The 20079-nt window shown below is 41.1% G+C and overlaps 1 protein-coding gene across 1 annotated transcript in view; it reads right to left on the minus strand.

The window, feature by feature from the left end:
• The window catches only part of PMFBP1 (polyamine modulated factor 1 binding protein 1), a 143030-nt gene that overhangs the window by 49345 nt on the left and 73606 nt on the right, over window positions 1-20079 (minus strand). The window contains exons 4-5 of the mRNA XM_075282011.1: window positions 5302-5366; window positions 1713-1833 (exon numbers count right to left, since the gene is read on the minus strand). Coding sequence (XP_075138112.1) covers window positions 1713-1833; window positions 5302-5366 — 186 coding nt within the window. The remainder of the gene's footprint in view (window positions 1-1712; window positions 1834-5301; window positions 5367-20079) is intronic.

Here is a 20079-nt window from a genome sequence, read left to right on the forward strand (position 1 = left end):
TTGTGACACCTGGTTCTGTGTAATATGCTGAGGCATAAAATACATGGTTTCTGGCTCTTCCATCATTATTTGGGGGGCCTGGGATGACTGTACATACTTGCTGACTCTTGTTGATACTTTAACCTACATTCTGTATACTTCTTTCTTTGACAGGACTACCCCAATAAAAGTCCATTTTTCTGCACAAATTTGGGTGGTGAGCTCAAAGAGGTTTCACGATATATGGGGCACCTGTATTGTGTAAGAGCTGGGTCAGCCACAGTGTCCCCATAATAGGCAGAATACCATTATACAAAACAAAAGAACAAGTTTTAATGTCTAAGTATATAAAGAGAATCTGTCTCCTCCTCTGTCATGTCTGTTAGTAAAGGCTTGTGACTTCTCCATGAATTAACAATTCTGTATATAAAAACATCAACAACTTGGTGTTACTATTCTCCTTGTGATAGTGACTAACTGAGACATGCACCTCTCACTGGTCCAGTTGTTAATTCATCCATACATTTCCAGGAGGAATAACAGAGGAATAGTACAATGCATAGTTTTCCAAAGGATTGTCCAATACTGTTCTTTCAATACAAGCATTTGTTAAAACAGACATGTCAGAAGAAAGGACAGGTCCTGTGTAAATTAAGGCATATAAATACCCCAATAATCTATAATAAAGATCTTTCCATCACATAAGGACACCTACATATATTTGCCATCTTCTTTCGATTCTTAATACATATATAGATGAAGAAAAATCCCAAAAACATCTATATAGAATGATCACTTTGTAAATGTGTATCGGGAAATTTAAAAAAATTTTGTTTTTTTTATCTTCCTTACTTTATATAGTGCCCATGTACAATAAGAAGCATGGTATATCGCCCTCTAGAAGATCTGTTTCAGGGCTTTTAAGTGGAGACCAGCAGGTTAAATAAAACACTGAATTATACAGGACACTATGGATACAGGATACAGATGTGTATCTGTGTGACGCCTACAAAGGATTAGCTATTTCACAAAACTAAAATGAAATTTCCCTTTTACTTGATTAATTTCATGTGAAACTTAAATTGTAGTAATTTTAAACATGTCTATGGCTCTGTTCACACTGGAGAAGGTTGTCACAGGAAACATAATGATATAAATTATCCATGTATGTAACAGAATCTTATCGGTCCCTTTGCCTGTCTGAGTCCCTACCCAGTTTCTAGCAGAAATATGTACCAGCCACGTAGAAGAGTCCTCTCCTGTGTATGGATGCTGATGGACAACGTCATGTTCCCAGCATCCTTTAGGAGATCAAGGAAATTTTACAAAGTTTCTCTTAGTCTATGTTGGACACAAATTAAATAGGAATAATCTCCTCTGAACACACACATGTAGACAGTGTTTATAAAGCCATAATAGATTCTATACAGTAGTCATTACAGATATAGGTTGAGATACCTCCAGGCACTACAGATGAAAGTATGAGGCATTCTTGTATATTTAAGGCATTACATTAGACAAATGTTTAATTCCACCCAGAACGCCTCTTACATGATGCAGGCTATTACAATTTCTCCTCAGTCATCTACTGTATATATTACTGTAGTTAATCTACTTGTCCACAGTGAAGAAATCCCATTGTAAACTCCAGCGTCATGAAGGATTCCATCTAAGTGTATGATACGGTGGACAATAAGCCAGGGTTGTAGTGTAGAGGAGGCATCAGATCTTACCTCTATGCGGCTCAGCTCCTGGCTGTGTATAACGTCTCTCAGTTGACTGTGCAGCTGTTGTACGAGATGCTCCTTATTCATCACCAGATCCCTCAGCTCCTCCAGTTCCCGCACGACCCCTCTAGACACACACACACAAATTAGGGACATGTGCCAACCCAGCTATCACATGCCATCATTTCACCACAATAGTTTGGCCTACTGCAGCAGCCAGGCCCTGATTATATTAATGGAACTTGACTGCATTTTAATTGCCATTTTGATCAATCTGGCTAAGGAAATAAATTAAGGACAATAGAAGGAAATTATTATCTAGGCCTCGGTGTATTAATTACTGCCTTAAGGTTTACCCTTCACTTGCCAAAACAGACAAATTGGAAGAACGTTAGGGAAAAAAAAACAACCTTGCCAGAAAACTCCATAGTCATTGAGCCATATTCATTTTAATGCAATGAAGAAACTTACGTTTTTAATTGTTTTAGATATATTCTCTTTCTATAGAATTATTATCTATAGGGTCTTTATTTTTAGTTTAACAGACAACTGACCTATAGGGTCTCAGTGCATCTGCTGCAGTGTTAAGACGAAAAATAGCAATATAGGAAAAACAAAATACATCCAGCAAATACTATAGAGGTTTCTTTAAAGTTTTGCTTTCGTATATAGCCCATTTATAAGTAACCAATTTATTATTTTTTTTTAAAGATTTCTCCATGCTATTCTTTCCTTCTTTCAAAAATGAAGTCAATAAAAATTTATAGCAAATATATTCTTAGTATGCAGTTACCAGTCTGAGATGATCCTTATTTTTACAACATTGGCCTGTTCACCGCTTACATCCACATTTCCCACGTACAGACCTATATGTGGATTTTCTCTATATAAGAAATTTTATATTTTTTCTTAAGATTTTAAATTTCAATATTCTCTACATAACTTTCACTGGGAATTTCTATTGTGATTCCTGGGCAGATTGTAATACTACTGCTATATGCTAATATGAGATGGCTGATCACAGACCCGGTCGTCATCATCATTATTATTATTTTGCATAATTAACGCCACCTCTTATTTCTACTATATGAAAATCAGACTAGTAGTAAAATCTCTTTCATGTCACTGGCTGAGGAATGAAATGGAACATGGACAATCTGTAACCAGGAACTGTATTCCCTATACTGTGGGCTTTTAATGCAAGCGATCAATGGGCTCCTCTTCTGACATGAAAGGCAGTGATGATGGTAAAAGGAAATCAGGAGAGATAGATGAGGACTAGAAATTCACATATAAAAGACGTCCACGTAAAGAAATCTAACATACGATGGCGCAGCTTGTATTAAGGTCTGTACAGAGCTGGCACAGAGAGGAATCAAACCCCTCACAGCAAATCACAGAGAGGGAAAAAAGAAAAAACACGTTTCCAGACTACTCATAAATTATACAGCTCATCTGCATATTCAAGGCAGGAGACATTATGCAAATGTGGGATGATTTGCACACTGTATTTTTTTTCTTACCACAGCACAGATTTAGCCTTTCAGGAGAGGCGGCGAGGACAGGACAGTTAGACATGGTGATGATGGCATCTCTCACCCTACAATCTCTCTTCCCAGACACAGAGGTCCATGCAAAACAAACACTCCTTCTGGAGAACAGCCTCCAAACAAAGCCTGTATTTGCATGGCTAATTGTGCTGTTAATTAACTGGTTCAGTGCTGGAGACACTGGCTCATACAGACATGGAAATTTTCAAGGCCTTTTGAGAATAGAAAAAAAAAAATACGGCGATAGCGTTTGGTGCATGAATATGAAAGCGGGCATGGAGATATTGTCCCTTCATCAGGCTTAATATGGAATGTGCCAACACACACACATATATTATATACATATATACACACACATTCATATTAGTCGTGACGAGAAATCCCAAGGATTTAGGAAATAAGAACGGTGATAGTTAAAGGAGGGGGGGGGGGGGGGGCTGTACGACAGCGCACAACACTTCATAATTATTTCATCTGACGAGGCGTTCTCGGTCCCGGGGGATTATTTTACCTAATTGCAGGGTGTTAATGGGGGGGGGGGGATGAGGAGGGGAGGTTTGGTAGAAGTTCAGGATGGCTCTCTTGTCTCAGGGGGAGGGAAAAGGGAGTGCCCAGCTTATTTAGAATAAAACAGAATGGCAGTATATAGTCATGCGGAGGCAGTTTCACCACAATTCTTATCAGCTGTTTTCCAATAAGCAGCCAACGTTTTCTTACTGCTATGTTTTTTTCCCTATTTCCTATGCTGCAGGCTTTGCACAATCCCCTCCCCCACGCCCAGCAGACCCATGCCAGGCTGCCGCTCATACCCTCTGGGAAAAGTTAACTGTAATTTTTTTTCAGCTTTTAAATCAATTAGCCCGTCTGTTAATTAACATCAAGCCGACAGGAGGAGGAGAGAGAGCGAGAGCTGCATGGGCGGATGGCAGACGAGCTGGCACGATGCCATCCACTCAGTGGCAACGCCACAGTTTCGTGTGATATCGGCAGCGGGTATATGTCACGGCGGCCAATGAAGTGGGTCTGGAGATCCTTTACAGCTCCAGAGCAGACAAAGAACGGGGCACTGACTACCAGAGTAAACCTCCTTACCAAAGGATACAAGACACTGAGTATAGGTAACGACTGGGAAGCCAGGAATGGGGCATGGGGGTGACTGAAGTGGCTCCCCTCCCCCCGAATGTTCCTTCTGCCGCAGTGAGCAAGCAATGATGTATCCTTCAACGCCATGTAAGGCACAGTTGCCAAGCTGCGGGTGCCCGCCTCGAGTATGGAGCCAGCGGTTAAACATGGAGGAAAATACTCATCAGTGAAAAAGGATCAGTGCCAAGGACCCTGGCATCTTTTACAACATTACATCTTCCTCCGGGGACTCTCCTTCCTGCGGCTCTGCAATCTCGTTTGGCATTCAAGTTTTACAATTAACACGGAAAGAAACGCCTCGTCAACAACAAACAAAAGGGTTTGGGCCGCAGATTTCCAGGAATGGCATAGGCAGTAAGTACATCTGTACATGTCACAGTATGGCCGCTGCCAACCACTCCAAGAAAAGGGAATGCCAGCAGCAAACATGGGAGATGAGGATTTCAGCTGCAAGCCCTAAAATGGAAGGACATTCTGTATACAAAACACCTATGTGCAGGTGCTGGAGCATCCACTTAAGGAGGACACCAGAAGATTTTGCATTAGAAAGGGGCAGGTACCAAATGCCCTGCATCCACATACAAACATGCATATAGATTTACACAAACATTTCCAGAGCAGGTACGTGGCAGGAAAAGGCAGCTCCCCAGAAGCAGCAAGATCAGGAGGCTGAGAGAGATTTATCTGCATTTGCTGCTATCACCAGGGAGATGAATGGGGCCGAACCTAACCCTTTCTCCCAGAGCTGCCTATGTGGAAGCGTCACTCAAAGGAGCACAAACTTGGGAGGTAGTCAGGAGTGTGCCACTTTGCAAAGAGCATTGCACTTCAAGGGTAAAAAGCATTGTCAACACTCAAGATGTGCCCTTTGCTGTGCTCTAGTTTGTCGGATGAGTACTCACATGGTTGAAGCTGTGTTGGCTCCTGTTAGGTCTGTGGGCACTGGGTGCGGGGTCAAAACCTGGCGCTGGAAACAAAAAAAAAATGGATACAGTCAGATAAGTCACGCCAATAGGATGAGGATCTTACAAAGTATGCCGAGTGTTTGTTCTGCTGCCCGTTGTGTAGGGGTACTGACAACCTGGCTTGGAATATAAGACCCGCAATGGATTTACAGCTGCGCTCATGGCTTCAGATTTAACCATATGCCAATCGTTGGGGGAATTTTTTTTCTTAATAAGTCCGCACTGGGTTATAATGAGGAATAATTGTTTAGCTAACGAGCTTTGGCACACTATGAAATAATGAAGTGCCCTATACGCACACTGTCTGGATTACAAAGACAAGCACTAAGGATTCTGCATGTGGATGAGGGAGCGCAGCCCCCTCAGCAGGAGGAACGCAACGATGGGCGATGGGTCCGGGATCTTACTCCTCTGCCAAGGGGCGTTCAGAGCCCCCACCAAGAGCGGAGGGGCGGCAGAGGGTTATTAAACTCACACAGCCTGAAGTCGGCAGCTAATGTCTCTAGTGGTTAATCATCCTACAGTGCTATGGCTTTGTGCATATCTCATTTGCATCTCATTAGAGCTGCGTGTACAGGAGCTTATTCCGAGCACAGAAAGTTGGGAAAATCTGGCGTTGAGAGGGCAGCTTTCTATGTGAGTGTATGATAGATGGAAGCTAACCAGTCCCTACAGATGAGCGAAGGAGTCCTGCCACGACATTCCTGAGGATAACTGGAGCCCTGGCACTCTGTCGGCTGCTCATCTGGATATGGCAGTCCTTCACTATCCCTAATCACTGCCATTTATGCGGGGGAGAGAATGTAATGGGTATTAGTGTCACACGTAGCTTCTGGGACCTAGGGATGAGAGGATTGCCCATCTAAGTATCTGTTCCCAGCATCGTCACACAAGCATTTCCCAACTTTCCCAGAGACGATGTAACTGAGCCAGATATACACAGGTAAGACTCCAGGGCAGGTGTGTGTATAGGTGGGTAGACATTATATGTATATGTAATATTCCTGACACGCTGATATTATGACACATGTAGATGTCGCTGTTGTTCTGCAGAAGGCTGTAATGATATGCAAAAACATAATGACTCCATCTGAATGTTGAGCAACCACAATTCTCGAGAGCAGGGGGAGGGGAAGCAGAAAAAAAATAGAACACAGGAACGTGAGACAGATGATACTTTAATTATCAAGCAGTTATACCACAGGGGCTTGGCCATTATTATAGGAATGTGTAATTGTGACATGCAAGAGAAAATGGCATATAATTTCACATAATGTTAATAACCATGGACAAGTCTCCCATAGATGTCTATTTCTGCAGAATCGCACTGTATGTGCTGTAGATATTCGCTGCTGGTGTAATTGGGCCAAGGTTCTAGTGAGAGCTCAGATTTCTGATGCAGATAAAGCGCCTTCATTTATGTATATAAAGCATGGAATAATAATTAACATCCAGAGGAAGAGACTCAATTAATAGACTGGACAATTACATAGCCCTTGTCGGCTGCAAGCACAGGGCCTGTGAAGAAGACGCTGCCCCTCCCCCAATGAAAGATTTCTAATGGAATGTATGATTGTGTTTCATCATCATCATTATATATATATATATATATATACATACATACACACACACACACACACACGCACACAATGTTTTTATAGACCCACATTCAGGTTCTGATGCACATAGTCATCATTACAATTATGGCAGAATTCTGCGCCATTTAAGACAGATGCTAAAATGTTGCTGCAATATGGTTTGTAAGACTTTCCTTACTATATTACTATATATATATATATATATATATATATATATATATATATACACTACTTACTATATATTAAGGAAATCTATATATGAAGTATTATTTTACACTACAGTTCACAAATAGCCATATATTAGTAAAACTAAAAACAAGATTGAGCTTCTTGGTAAATTGTCTTTTTTTTTTTTTATTGCTTTTACATGACATACTGATAAAACGATAGTGTTTGCCACCTGCTGCATATGTCGGTTGTCTCGAGTCTACAATATTGAGAATCACTGTTTGTTATCATCTGTCTGTTCTGGCCCATAGAGACGGGTGCCTAGTGTCCATATGCCTAAAATGACTTTCTGAGCATACAGAAATACAGAAAAGTAAGGATGTTTATCAAGTGATGCCACTATTGATCAGAATTGTGAACTTTCATATTCATTATTTTCCAAGCTCCTTACAGCACATTTGTTTTGATGCTACCAGGGCTTGCTGTGAGCAAGACTACCAACAGATTATGGAAACACCTCTCTCCTGTTCTATTGCTTACAAAACCTGCATTTATCTGATAGCCAGATGGGAGAGCTAGGGAGCAGTGGAGGTAATAGATATGTGATGTGTGATGGGAGTGGGAAAATAACCAGGTGTGTTAAGGGGTTCAGTAAGTCATTGACGTGACTATATGTGAAACAGGTGTCTTAGTTACAGATCAGAAAGCCTCTTATAGTGCATTTGGACAGCAATTTTTTGTGAAAGAACCCAGTGTGGTTAGGTAACCAACTTTTAGAATGCTCAATTAGGAGAAGCATAGGAGAATCGCTCATCTTGGACCATCTATCAGACTACCATCAAACTGCCATCATTCTGTCCACTGTTCTGATCCATCACGTAATGTTAGCAGAATGAAGGATGCAGATGGAGCACCTTCTGTTTGCATCCTTTATCATTCAAAAAAAAAAGAAGCTTTCTTCCCTTAAGTTTGTTTACTTTTTTCCAAAGGAAGATAAAGTTCTGTACAAGGCAGAAGAGAGTCTGTGAATGTGAAAACATATAACATCTAGAAGCTTATCATAACTAATGGATACAAGTCCATGTATCATTATAGAAGCTTATCATAACTAATGGATACACTTCCTTCTATCAGTAAAGGGCTTTGTCCCTGCAAAATACTCAACAGGCATCCCACAGTGGACTTGTCTGTGGCAGAAAAACAGCTGTCTTTGGCTGGTTTGAGCTGAGGGTTTCTGTGGAAGTTTCCCATGCAGCTACCCCAGGTTTCAACCTTTCAATTACACTGGATGAAATCCAAGGCAAATACACAACAATAACTAACATGTTTTATGTTTTTCTGCAACATGTGGAGAGGATTTTTGGAAAAACCTTGCATTACAGTGTCAGCGATTTTGCCATATCTAACTAACTACGAACACGCAGCATTTGGTCTTGGCCTAAGAAGGCTTGTGGGGTAGTCCCGTCAAGTTTATTCAAGTATTGTTACTTAATGAGTATTTAATGAGTCATACACTTACACAAAAAGTTACCATTCACTGGCCATTATCTTGAAATTAGTGACTATGGCACCATTGGTGCCATAGTGACAGATTTATTAAGTCCTTACGCCACTTTTTTGTCACAAAAAAAGTTACAAACCTTGGGTTTGCGACGTTTTAATGACACTTACAACAAATTGTAATATATAACTTTATATAACAAATATAACTTTTACGGTGCCTTTTTAAAGGCTATTCACGCATATGTGGGGCTCTATCAGAATGATTTTGCTGATAGAGCCCCTTTAAAGTTCATAAGCTATTTGCTTTCTTTAAAACATCAGTCTCCTTAATAGGTGAAAGGTAAGAATCATAAACCAGTGAATGATTTTTTTATCCTTCACTTGTCTAACATAATAGACCCCCAGTAGACATATAGACGTCTGATGCCCCCCAGTGCTCAGTGCTAAAAAGTAGTCACAAGCAAAACTAAGCGCAACAAAGGGGATGTCCATATTCACTGCTCTCAGGAAACCTAGTACAGGACAACGTTTGGGGTTTGTTCAGACACTGTGGCTATGCCATGAACATAATCTGGATGAACTTGAAAGTGAACGTGACCTTGTGAGTGACTTCATGGGTTTATGTATGACAACATATACAGTACATCATTCTCTGCTCCACTTCTCTTAGGGAACTGGTCACAAAAATATGCTACTTTGATGGCACCATGAAGAGTATGTGGCATAGGTGGCAAGCTTTATTAAAAATAAATATTTGGAAAATCAAAATCTTATTTTTGATAGCATGGGGAAAATGCCACATTTTCAGAGGTAAGGCTAGGTTCACACCTGCGCTTGGTCTTCACCTGGGGATTCCGTTCCCCATTCAGGTTTAAAATGCAAAGAGAAAGCAGCGCTTTTCCCTCTGCATTTTGTGACCCTTTTCAGGAGGAAACCCGACCGACTCCATTACAGTTTATGGGGGCCGCAGATTTCCAAAGGTAACTGCTTTTTTAAGCGGATTAGGTTTTCGTTCGGGGGATCCCCAGGTGAAACTTTCAAACAGAAAACCAAGCACAGGAGTGAACTTAGCATAAACTTAACATGCTGCAGTAATTCACTTCACTTTCCTAGGACGTATTTTTCCGGCTGCATTTTCACAACATTCACTAATGTGTGGCCTTAGCCTAAAGCAGTATCGGACACTTCCAGAAGTTGTAGTGATTTCCAGTCATCAGCAAAGAGACAAATACCCTCAAACTCCTGGCAGAGAAATGGTCTATTGTACAACAATATGGCTACTAAAGAGCACCTGACGGGAAAGAAAAGCTCAGATAGGTAGGTTTAAATAAGTAATATGCAATGGTTTGGATGACACTGCTGTATGACAGAATACATTGAAACACAGAAAAACTTATCAAATATCCTCCTAACATCCTTATTCTGTTTTTTCCTAAAAATAACCTTGTTAGGGTATATTTGCAAAGTGGTAAAATATTTCTTTTAAAATGTGATATTTAAAAGGTGTCACCATTTTTCCTTTATTTTCTTCGCTTTAAAAGACTGTACTTCCAATAGCAGTTAATAGTAATAGATACAACCCTCAAATAACTCCCCTCTAGAAGAAACTTCTTAAGAACTCTTTTAGTCTAAGGCACCATGTATTAAGCTGTAGCCAAAAAGCACTGCGGGAAAAGCCACGGCAGCAAAGCTTCCCGGTTTTACCCACAGCGCTTTTCACTTTATGCTTCCATTATATCTATAGGGAAACTGTCGGCATTTCTATAGGTATCATTGACATGCTGTGAATTCCAGGACTGCAACAGTTTTGGAAATTGCAAATTCACTAGCATCCCATTCACTTTGCAGAAACTGTAAAACACCACATTTACGCTTCACAGGGCCCCAGCCATAGGCAGAAAAAATGCAAAGCTTTCATTGCATAAAGATGACATCAAAGTGGATGAGTTTCATGGCAAGACATACTGGTTATGTTTCTCAATAACAAGTGGCATGTGATCACCTGTCTGAGAATCTTCTCTGGATGTTGATCAAACAAGGAATAAACACAAAGCCCAAGTGCTCAGAAGGAAGGCCTGGATCACACATGGATCAAATGTATAATTTCAGGTAGCATAAACTTCTCTCTACTTCTTAGGGGGCGTTCACACTACCGTCAGTGTCCGACACATAGTGTCCGCTGCTAATGTCTGTTCAAAATCTTGCACGGACATTAGCAGCAGACACTAGCTGTGTCAGTGACATTCTGCATTCATTTAAATGGAGATCGGGTGCGCTGTTTTACACTCCGCTTGAAAAGTCGGACATCTTTAGGAACGGACACTTAAGGACAGGCACGGAGTGTAAAAGAACGCACCCGATGTCCATTTAAATGAATGCAGAATGTCAGGGACACACCTAGTGTCTGCTGCTAATGTCTGTGCAAGATTTTGAACAGACATTAGCAGCGGACACTAGCTGTCGGACACAGACGGTAGTGTGAACGCTCCCTTAGAATATGTTCACACTGCTGAATTTGGCATTGAATTTTATATAGAGTCCATCTCAAAATCAGCTCCAAATTCCACCTGAAATTTGCCTTCCACTTCCTTCAATTGCAGGCAGAGGCTGGTGGAAGAAAGGAGCGTCATGTTCAATCCTCAGATGGGTTCTGACTGACAACTCTCATTGAAGTGGATGGGAGGCAAAAACAATTCTGCCTGGCTGGTGTGGAATTTGCAAATTCCGCAGCAGCATTTGGTCAAGTAGAAAAATTCAGCTTCAACAAATGATGCTGTGTGATCAAACTCTTAGAGTGCTATTACACATTTGCAAGTTTATTCACGTTAATGCCCACATATCTTTTTAACCACATGTGCTTTACATTTTTGATCAGTTTTAGTCAGTCATTTTCATTGGTATACAATTCTAATTCCAAAGAAGTTGGGACATTGAGTACAATGTAAAGACAATGAGGTGGTAATGATTTGGAAATCTCATATAACCAGATTTTACTTACAACAGAACATACAGTGGTGGCCAAAAAAACGCACCACCAGTGGAATTTGTCAAATATATGTGATGCGTATAAAATGAGTCCCTGCAGTTGATATGTATACCTCCGACTATGAAATAGACTGAAAAAATGTCATGTGACAGAGACAAAATTGCCAAATACTCGTCATCCAGGAGAGAAGAGGATAGAAATGCAAAAAAACAAGAAATCAATCATTACATTTTGTGAAATGGTGCGTTACTTTTGGATTTTTTTTTCCATTTCAACTGAAAAATTTACTTACTTAACCCTGTCACAACTTTTTTTGAGATGTCTTATTGACATCAAAGGGAGTTACATTTTTCAAATGAAAGGGAGGAATATCTAAGGCTGGTCTTACACGACCGTAGTGTTTTTGCGGTCCGCAATTTGCGGATCCGCAAGCACAAAATTCACTTTAAAAATTAATTCCGCAGACATCCGCAACGTTCCATGTGTATCAGTAATTATGCGGATCCGCAAAACACAAAACACACATGTTGACATCCGCAATTATGTATATCCGCAAAAATGCACGCGCCCATAGACTTCTATTGGACCTTCCGTGCCGTGCAAGCACGGCCATTACGGACATGCAGTATACTGTCCGCACCACGGTTGCGGCGCGCCACAGCACTGACAAATTCTACGGTCGTGTAAGAGGCCTCATACAAAACTATGGTACCGTAAATGGTCCGCAATTTTGAACCCGCAATTGCGGACCATTTGCGGTGCAAAACTACGGTCGTGTAAGACCAGCCTAACTTTCTCCTGATTTGTGTTGTATGTTCTACTATAAACAAAATACGGTTAGATGAGATTTCTTCTTCATTGCATTCTTGATTTCTGGACATTTTACGCAGCAACCCAACTTTATGCACAGTGAGATTGCAGAATAACAGCACATGCATGAACTTGAGTAAAAACAGGGGGGAATTTATCATTCCCTCTATACCAGAAAACGGTCAGCCAGGCCCTCCACATTCTGTACCTGTCTGACTTACTAAAAATCCTCCTAAAGTTCCTACCTAGAGTAGATTTCTATTCTGGGGCCAGGACCTCCGACAGATTTATGAATAAACTTATAACACCTCATAAATCTGTCGGAAGTCTTGATGCTAGTTGGGCAGGTTATTAAGACTAGATACACCCAGTTTTAATAAATTTGCCCCAATATGTGTAACAGCATCCTTAGAAAAATATTACATGACATGGAGAAGATGATGGAGAAATGTCCTCTATTGAATTTACATGAAGGCATCATCATCCATAGGAAAGCATGACAGTAGAAGCGCTAAAGTTATATAAACAATAGGACAGATATAGAATGTATCAAAGCTAATTTGGGGGTGAAATGCTACATTTACTACTTTAGCTACACATGTGAATGATATATGAACAGGTGGTATGTCATATTTAAGGCCAGAAAACGCAGCAGCAAAAATGTTGCGTTTTACATTACCCACAAAGTTGATGGGATTCTGGCTAATCCCATTCACACACTGCAGAGAAATATCAGCAGCAGAAAAGCTGCAATTTCAAAATGGCAGCCTGTCAATTCTACCTGCAGAAACACTGACAGTTTCAATATACAGGGATAGGGATAGAAAGTCTGCAAAGGAAAACTCTGCAGACTTTCCGTGAAATACCGAATAGGAGGTCTGGCCACTACATAGAGAATAGAGCTGTCTGCCTCCTGCTCCATTCTCTGTATAAGCTGCTGAGAACAGCTGATCCATAAAGGAGCCAGGTGGAGGCTCACTCACCTATGTAATACTGGTGTCCTATCCTAAGGATAGGCGACAATTGCCCAGGCCTAACCTAGTTCAATTGATCATGATTTTGACTTAATTTTACCTCGATTACGATTAATGAATTATTTTAGGACACACCCCTTTTTATTTGCCATGCCACTGAATTTTGGTTTCAGTCATTCACACATCAGCAATTCTGATTGGATAGCGTAGTTAGTGACATATCCTTCATCCAATGGCCATGCAAGACAGGATGGCAAGTATGCAAAATAACACATAATCAATATGAATAAGTGCACATCAATAAATTCTGATGACTTTCACTTTTGGTTATTTTGCGATTAACTGCCCAGCCCTAGGAGAGGTCAATATTTTTAGCCACTGGGGTAACACACCACTCGTACAGCGAGCAAGCACTAACCCCTTCTCACCAGTGCCATTTTTTATTTTTGCAAGTTTGGATTTTACTCCCTGTCTTTCAAAAACCATAATATTATTTTACTTGTGTACAATGGTTTGGGTTTTCATGGATTGTATTTTCTAAAGTTTAATTTAATATTCCATACAATGTACTGGGAGGCTGGGGAAAAAAACACATCAAAATGGGGTGGAATTAGAAAAAACAAAACAAACAAACAAAAACCCTAAGTGTAGCATTTTCTTAGAGGTTTATTGTTTGTAGTGTTCACTATGTAGTAAAATTACATGTTACCTATATAGTATATGTGTACATACAGTACTCATCTACATATACTAATAGTGAACTTTTTCATCTAATGCTTCGTTCACACTTGTGCCTGGTATCCATCCGTCGTGAATCCGCCTTAAGATCGGAAAAAAACGGTTTGGTAACGGTTTAAAAACCCATTCATTTCAATGAGTTTTTAAAACAATCCGCAGGCGTTCATTTTGGAGTTTTTCCGCTGTATATCCGCACTTTTAGGCCACATTCACACGGAGTAACGCGTCGCTCATTCTGATACGTAAACACGTGTCAGAGTGAGCGCAGTAAAACAGAATCCTATTGACTTCAACGGATGCTGTCTTACGCACGCTACACATTGGAATCAATGGGAGGCTTTTTAACCCATTGATTTCAATGTGTAGCGCGTGTAAGACAGCACCCATTGAAGTCAATGGGATTCTGTTTTACTGCGCTCACTCTGATACGTGTTTACGTGTCAGAATGAGCGGCGCAGTAGTCCGTGGGAATGCAGCCTTAAACAGAGAAGAAAGTCGAACTTGCAGGAAAATACAAGTCCATACAGAAAATAAGGATTCATAATGGACCACCTCACGACCGATTTTTAAATTTTTTTTTAAACATTGAGGTCTACAGAAGGCAGCTTACAAATGGATTACAATGGATTTTCAACTTCTTGTGTCTGTTTTGCAATCCATTTTTCCCTCTGTGCATGCTCAGAATAAAGAAAACGGCTTGGTAAAAAACGGACACAAACTGAAAAAACTAACAGCAAACAGTCCATTTTTTGATGCCCATTGACTATCCATCTAAAAAAGACAGATTTGGGTATCCACTGTGTAATAGTTCAGAATCTTTTTTGTACCAAATTTTTTGTACCATTTTTTTTAATTTTTTTAAACTGTTTGCAAGTGGATGGATACCAGGTGCAAGTGTGAACGAAGCATATGCCACACACCTTGTCAAGATAGTCAGAAAACTAGATGCCATATTGTGCTCCTGAAATGCCCCTATTTAGAGAAGAATACAGGAGCGGCCCCCACTGTAAATTCCCTCAATCTATTTATAACTACATGTATATATTTATATTAGATTTAGGTATCTATAGCTGCAATATAAATTTAAAGTATCAGATTTTAGATTAAGATCTGAAAGTTGTGTTTAAGTTGCCTTTCATTTCTAAAGCCAACCTTTCACCACCACTATGTCTCGGTTTAATAGCCACAAAGGCAGTTGGCTTTTTTTCTCCAGTTCTTCCTCAGAGATCAGTGCAGTAGTTTTGATGCATGTTTTCTTAGACTGGCATTCTACTGTTAAGTGGGTGGTCTTCAACCAGAGCAGACAAGTGGGTGTGATTCTGAGTTTTTGGACACCATTTATGCTCTAGAGCTTAGAATCATGCACTGCCACATGGTCCTGCCTGAGACCGCCCATCTGACAAACACCGGCAAGTCAGGCAGCAGAGATATCCAAGCTGATTGCTTGGTAAAAGTGGGGGCTAGAGAAAATTTACAGGTATGCTAGAATCTGGAGTGAAGGTGGTGAAAGGTCCTCTTCAAGTTCACTGCTTGCTGTCAGGGAGAAGGAAAATCTTATTTCTATTCACGCGCTGATCATGACCACAAGGTGCTCAGCCTTAGGCCTTATTTACACTTTAGGGTGCATGCACACTACGTAACGCCGGGCGTGTATGAGAGCCGTACACGCCGGCGTTACAGCAGGGCTGCCGAACACTTCCCATTCACTTCAATGGGAGCGCTCGTAAACGCCGCTGTTACGAGCGCTCCCATTGAAGTGAATGGGAAGTGTTCGGCAGTCTGCCGTAATGCCGGCGTGTACGGCTCTCATACACACCCGGCGTTACGTAGTGTGCATGCACCCTTAGTGTTTTAGTAAGCATGTGCATCAAAGGGTCCATTCACACGGAGTAAACGCGCACTCATTTTGGCAAAATACAGGTGTAAAGAATACACTTGTAAAACTAAGACTCCCATTGACTTCAATGACATTTTACACGTGTATTTTGCTAAAATGAGTCCGCGTTTACTCTGTGTGAATGAACCCTGATTGTAAACCAAGACCAGGAGTGGAGACTATACAGAGATCAAGTATAATGGGAAGATTTACAGCTGTTCAGTGCTTTTTCGCCCATTCATGGCTTTGGCTTACAATAACTATTGGCAAACACTGACATGTAAATTAGGATGGGTTTATACAGTGCTCTTTTATACAAAACCATGTGAGAGTTTACATTAAAAATGAATTTTCACAAGCACATGTGTTTTTAATGCAACAGAACTCATTTTTGCAGAAAAAAAGCATTGTGTGAACCCACATCTGGGAGGTCATTGAACATGGTTTTACACACAGCTTTTTGTTTTTGTTTCTTTTGTATTTTATTAAAACATTTGATGAAATATAAAAACAAACAAACAGAAAAAAACTAACATCTTAGGGCTAGTTCACACGGGGATTCCGTGTGTGCACCTTCTGTTGTGGCTGCCGTGACAGGATACCAGTGCAGTGCATGGCATCCCGTCGTGGCTTTCTGCTCCAGATTAGGCCAAAATGAATGGGCCTCGTCCGGAGGGAAGTGTTGCCAGGCGGACGCCGTGGCTGAATCAGCCACGGAATCCGCCTGAAGAAAGGACAGCTCGCTTCTTTTTTCCGATAGCAGGAACAAACCAATAGCGGAAAAAAAGAACTCTAGCGGTCTACATAGACCTCTACTGTGAGAGGGTGGATTTTGAGAAGGGTTCCGTGCCAAAATCCACCCCATCTTGCCCCGTGTGAACTAGCCCTTAGAGTATGTTCACACTTGTGCTGGGCTGTCTGTTATTTGAATGCGCTGGTGGGACCTGAATGACAGAGAGTGTCTGTTAAAACAGCAGTTACCAACAAACCCCATAGACTATAATGGGGTCCATTGGGGTTTCCGCCATTTTTATACTGAAACTGGTGAAGAGAAAAGTTCTCCGTGCAGGACTTTTCTCTCCACTGATTTTTGGCAGAAGCCGACACAGATGTGAAAGTAACCTTAAGTTGCTTTTACATTAATTAATTAATTAATTAGTGGTTAATATGTCAGTTCGGTATATGAGGTCCGGGAAGCCTCTGGCACATACGTAGCACACAAAACAGACTCCATTCTTCATAGCCACAATGTTTTATCTTTTAAAATGGATGCTACTGCATTTTGCTGCACTTTTCCATGCAGAAAAACGAAAACTGTCATGGATATCGCTGGAAAGGGGACCTGTGTATCCTTTTATGTATGGTATGTGATAAAAGCTTTTCCAATGCAAGCATTAAGACTAGGGCTACACAGCGACTTTGAAGAAAACAGTAAAAAAAAAAATCCAGCACGCCCAAAAATTTGAAAAATAAAAAATAACTTTTACTTCAAATCATTAAAAGCGAACAAAGCTCCATAGAGCATGGATCCAGGATAAAATCACAGCTTTGTTCGTTTTTAATGATTTGAAGTAAAAGTTATTTTTTATTTTTCAAATTTTTGGGCGTGCTGGATTTTTTTTTTTACTGTTTTCTTCATACTTGATTACCACCTGACGGTCGGAGGTTCCGTGCAGCCCGCAACACATTGGATACCATCTGGTTAACAACTCAGGTAGAGCGATTTCCTTTTTGAACTTTGACACAGCGACTTTGCCCATGATTTCCATCATGTGACCAAAGATCATGGTGTAACACTGCTCAATATTTTTGTCACTACAAGTCACGATCACAGCAACATTCCCTTACATTAGAGCTTTGGGGTGTTGCAGTCCTGACTTCATATATTTGTCTACACATAACTGTAATGCAGATAGAGGCTGAAAATGTCAACCATGGCTAAAAGGGGTGACTGAGGCATGTATTCCAGAGGAGAGATTTGTAACTCAGGCCCGCCCTAGTGCACTTGCAGGCTGATTTGCATATCTATAAAAAAAATGTTATTACTTCTGCATTGCTACCCCCAGTTCTTGGCCATTAAGTTGTGGTTCTGTTGATACTAAAGACCCCTACATGGCAGGGATCCCATCATACAAACGCTCGAAATAGCCTTAAGAAAGGCTATTTTTCTTCTACCTTTCGTTGTCTTCTCCTCGCTACCATTTGTCCAAAATCCCGTTTTTTGTCAGTATGCAAATGAGTTCTCTTGCAGCATCGGGGGCGGGCCCCAGCGCTCAAACAGCACTGGGGGCTTCAGCAATGCTGCAAGAGAAATCTCTCCAGCACCGCCTGCATCTTCGTCAGCAACGTCTTCTTCATCCTCTTCTTCCGGCGCAGGTTTCAGACTTCTAGGCGCCTTCGGCAGAGCAGACTGCGCATGCCCACAGGCCACGAGAAAATGGCTGCTTACAATACTGTGTAAGCGGCCATTTTCTCGTGGCAATGTGGGCATGCGCAGTCTGCTCTGCCCGAGGCCTAGAAGTCTGAAACCTGCGCCGGAAGAAGAGGATGTTGCTGACGAAGATGGAGGCAGCGCTGGAGAGAGTTCTCTCGCAGCATTGGGGATGCCCCCAGTGCTGTTTGAGCACTGGGGCCTGCCCCCAGTGCTGCAAGAGAACTCATTTGCATACTGACAAAAATCGGGATTTCTACGTAACGGCGGCGTGGAGAAGACATCTAGGTAGGAGAACAATAGCCTTTCTTAAGGCTATTCCGACGTGTTTGGGACAAAAAATTACATCTGAATGATAGGATTCCTTTAAAATGGCCAACACATGTGAATAAGGCCTGAAACAGACCAACACACGTCTGTATTCAGTCAAATAAATCCGGCCTAACTGTACGGTTACATTTTATTACTGCAGTACGTCAAATCTACGCCTGGGCGTATCAATGTTTCAGATTAGGTGGACAAGCAGAGAGAATGAAGCAAGTAAAGGAGAAAGAAAAAAAATTAATGATAACAATAAAATGGAAAAAAAAAAAAGTTACCGCAGTTTTTTTTAACCAAAGCCATAAGTTGGTCCAGCAGGTAGCAGGAATATTTAGGAAGGACTTGGTGAGTTGTTTACATGGTGCCTTGTAAACTGAACCTCACAGGATTCCATTTCTGATTTTGCTCAAAAAACTACAGTGATGTTTTTCTAAAAAACACTGGCTCAGATTTACTATTGTGGTTATGAGACGAAAAAAAACACTGGCGCAATATGGTGCATCTGATGCATCCAGTGTGGGAATGACTTCCCAGAATAAGTTTGTGGCTAAAATGTTCCAAGATATGCCAAAAATACACCAAAATAGGGTCACAAAATTCTGGTTCAAAGTAAGCCAACTAAATGGTGGTATAAACATACACTAGACAGTCTATAGATACACCAGCCCCTGTGATAAATCTGGGGTATTTTCAGACTGACAAGTTTTCACTGTCTAGCCTATAGTAAGTCTGGGCTTCTGCGTGAAAGCCACTATTAGTCGGGGCTCTATGAGGCATAAATGCTGCATAAAAAAAGCAGCGTTTTACAGTCACAGCAAAGTGTCCCACAGCAAATCTCATCCTCATTTTACGTTAAAATATGTGCTGCGGACACATGCCGATTTCCAAACTGGCATGGTTCGGAAAATCGCAGCATGTGAATTATACCTATGGAAGCACCAGTGGTTTTCTTATAAGTGTAACTGAAGCAGAAAGTCTGCAGAGCAAACCTCTGCGACCTTCCGGTCAAAAGCACTGCCGAAAGAACCGTAATGCGTTGCTGCCGTGGTTTTTACCAGAGCTTTTTTGCTGCGGGACGCCACGTCAGGACTTAGCCTCAGAAGTAGTTGCTTTTTACTGCAGCGCTGACCAATCACTGGCTTTTATAACCCTAGTGATCAGCTCTTCTTGCCAGAGAAGGTTATTGCTACAAGGGAGGTTTACTGTTCCATTTAAAGCTCTTCAAATGACTGGAACCAAGTCTATCAGAACGGTAGTCTGACATCTGGGACCTCTATAGATCAGCTGTTTGAAGAGGCTACTTCATTCAG

Source organism: Leptodactylus fuscus, chromosome 7 (genome assembly GCF_031893055.1).
Source record: "Leptodactylus fuscus isolate aLepFus1 chromosome 7, aLepFus1.hap2, whole genome shotgun sequence".
NCBI lineage: Eukaryota > Metazoa > Chordata > Amphibia > Anura > Leptodactylidae > Leptodactylus > Leptodactylus fuscus.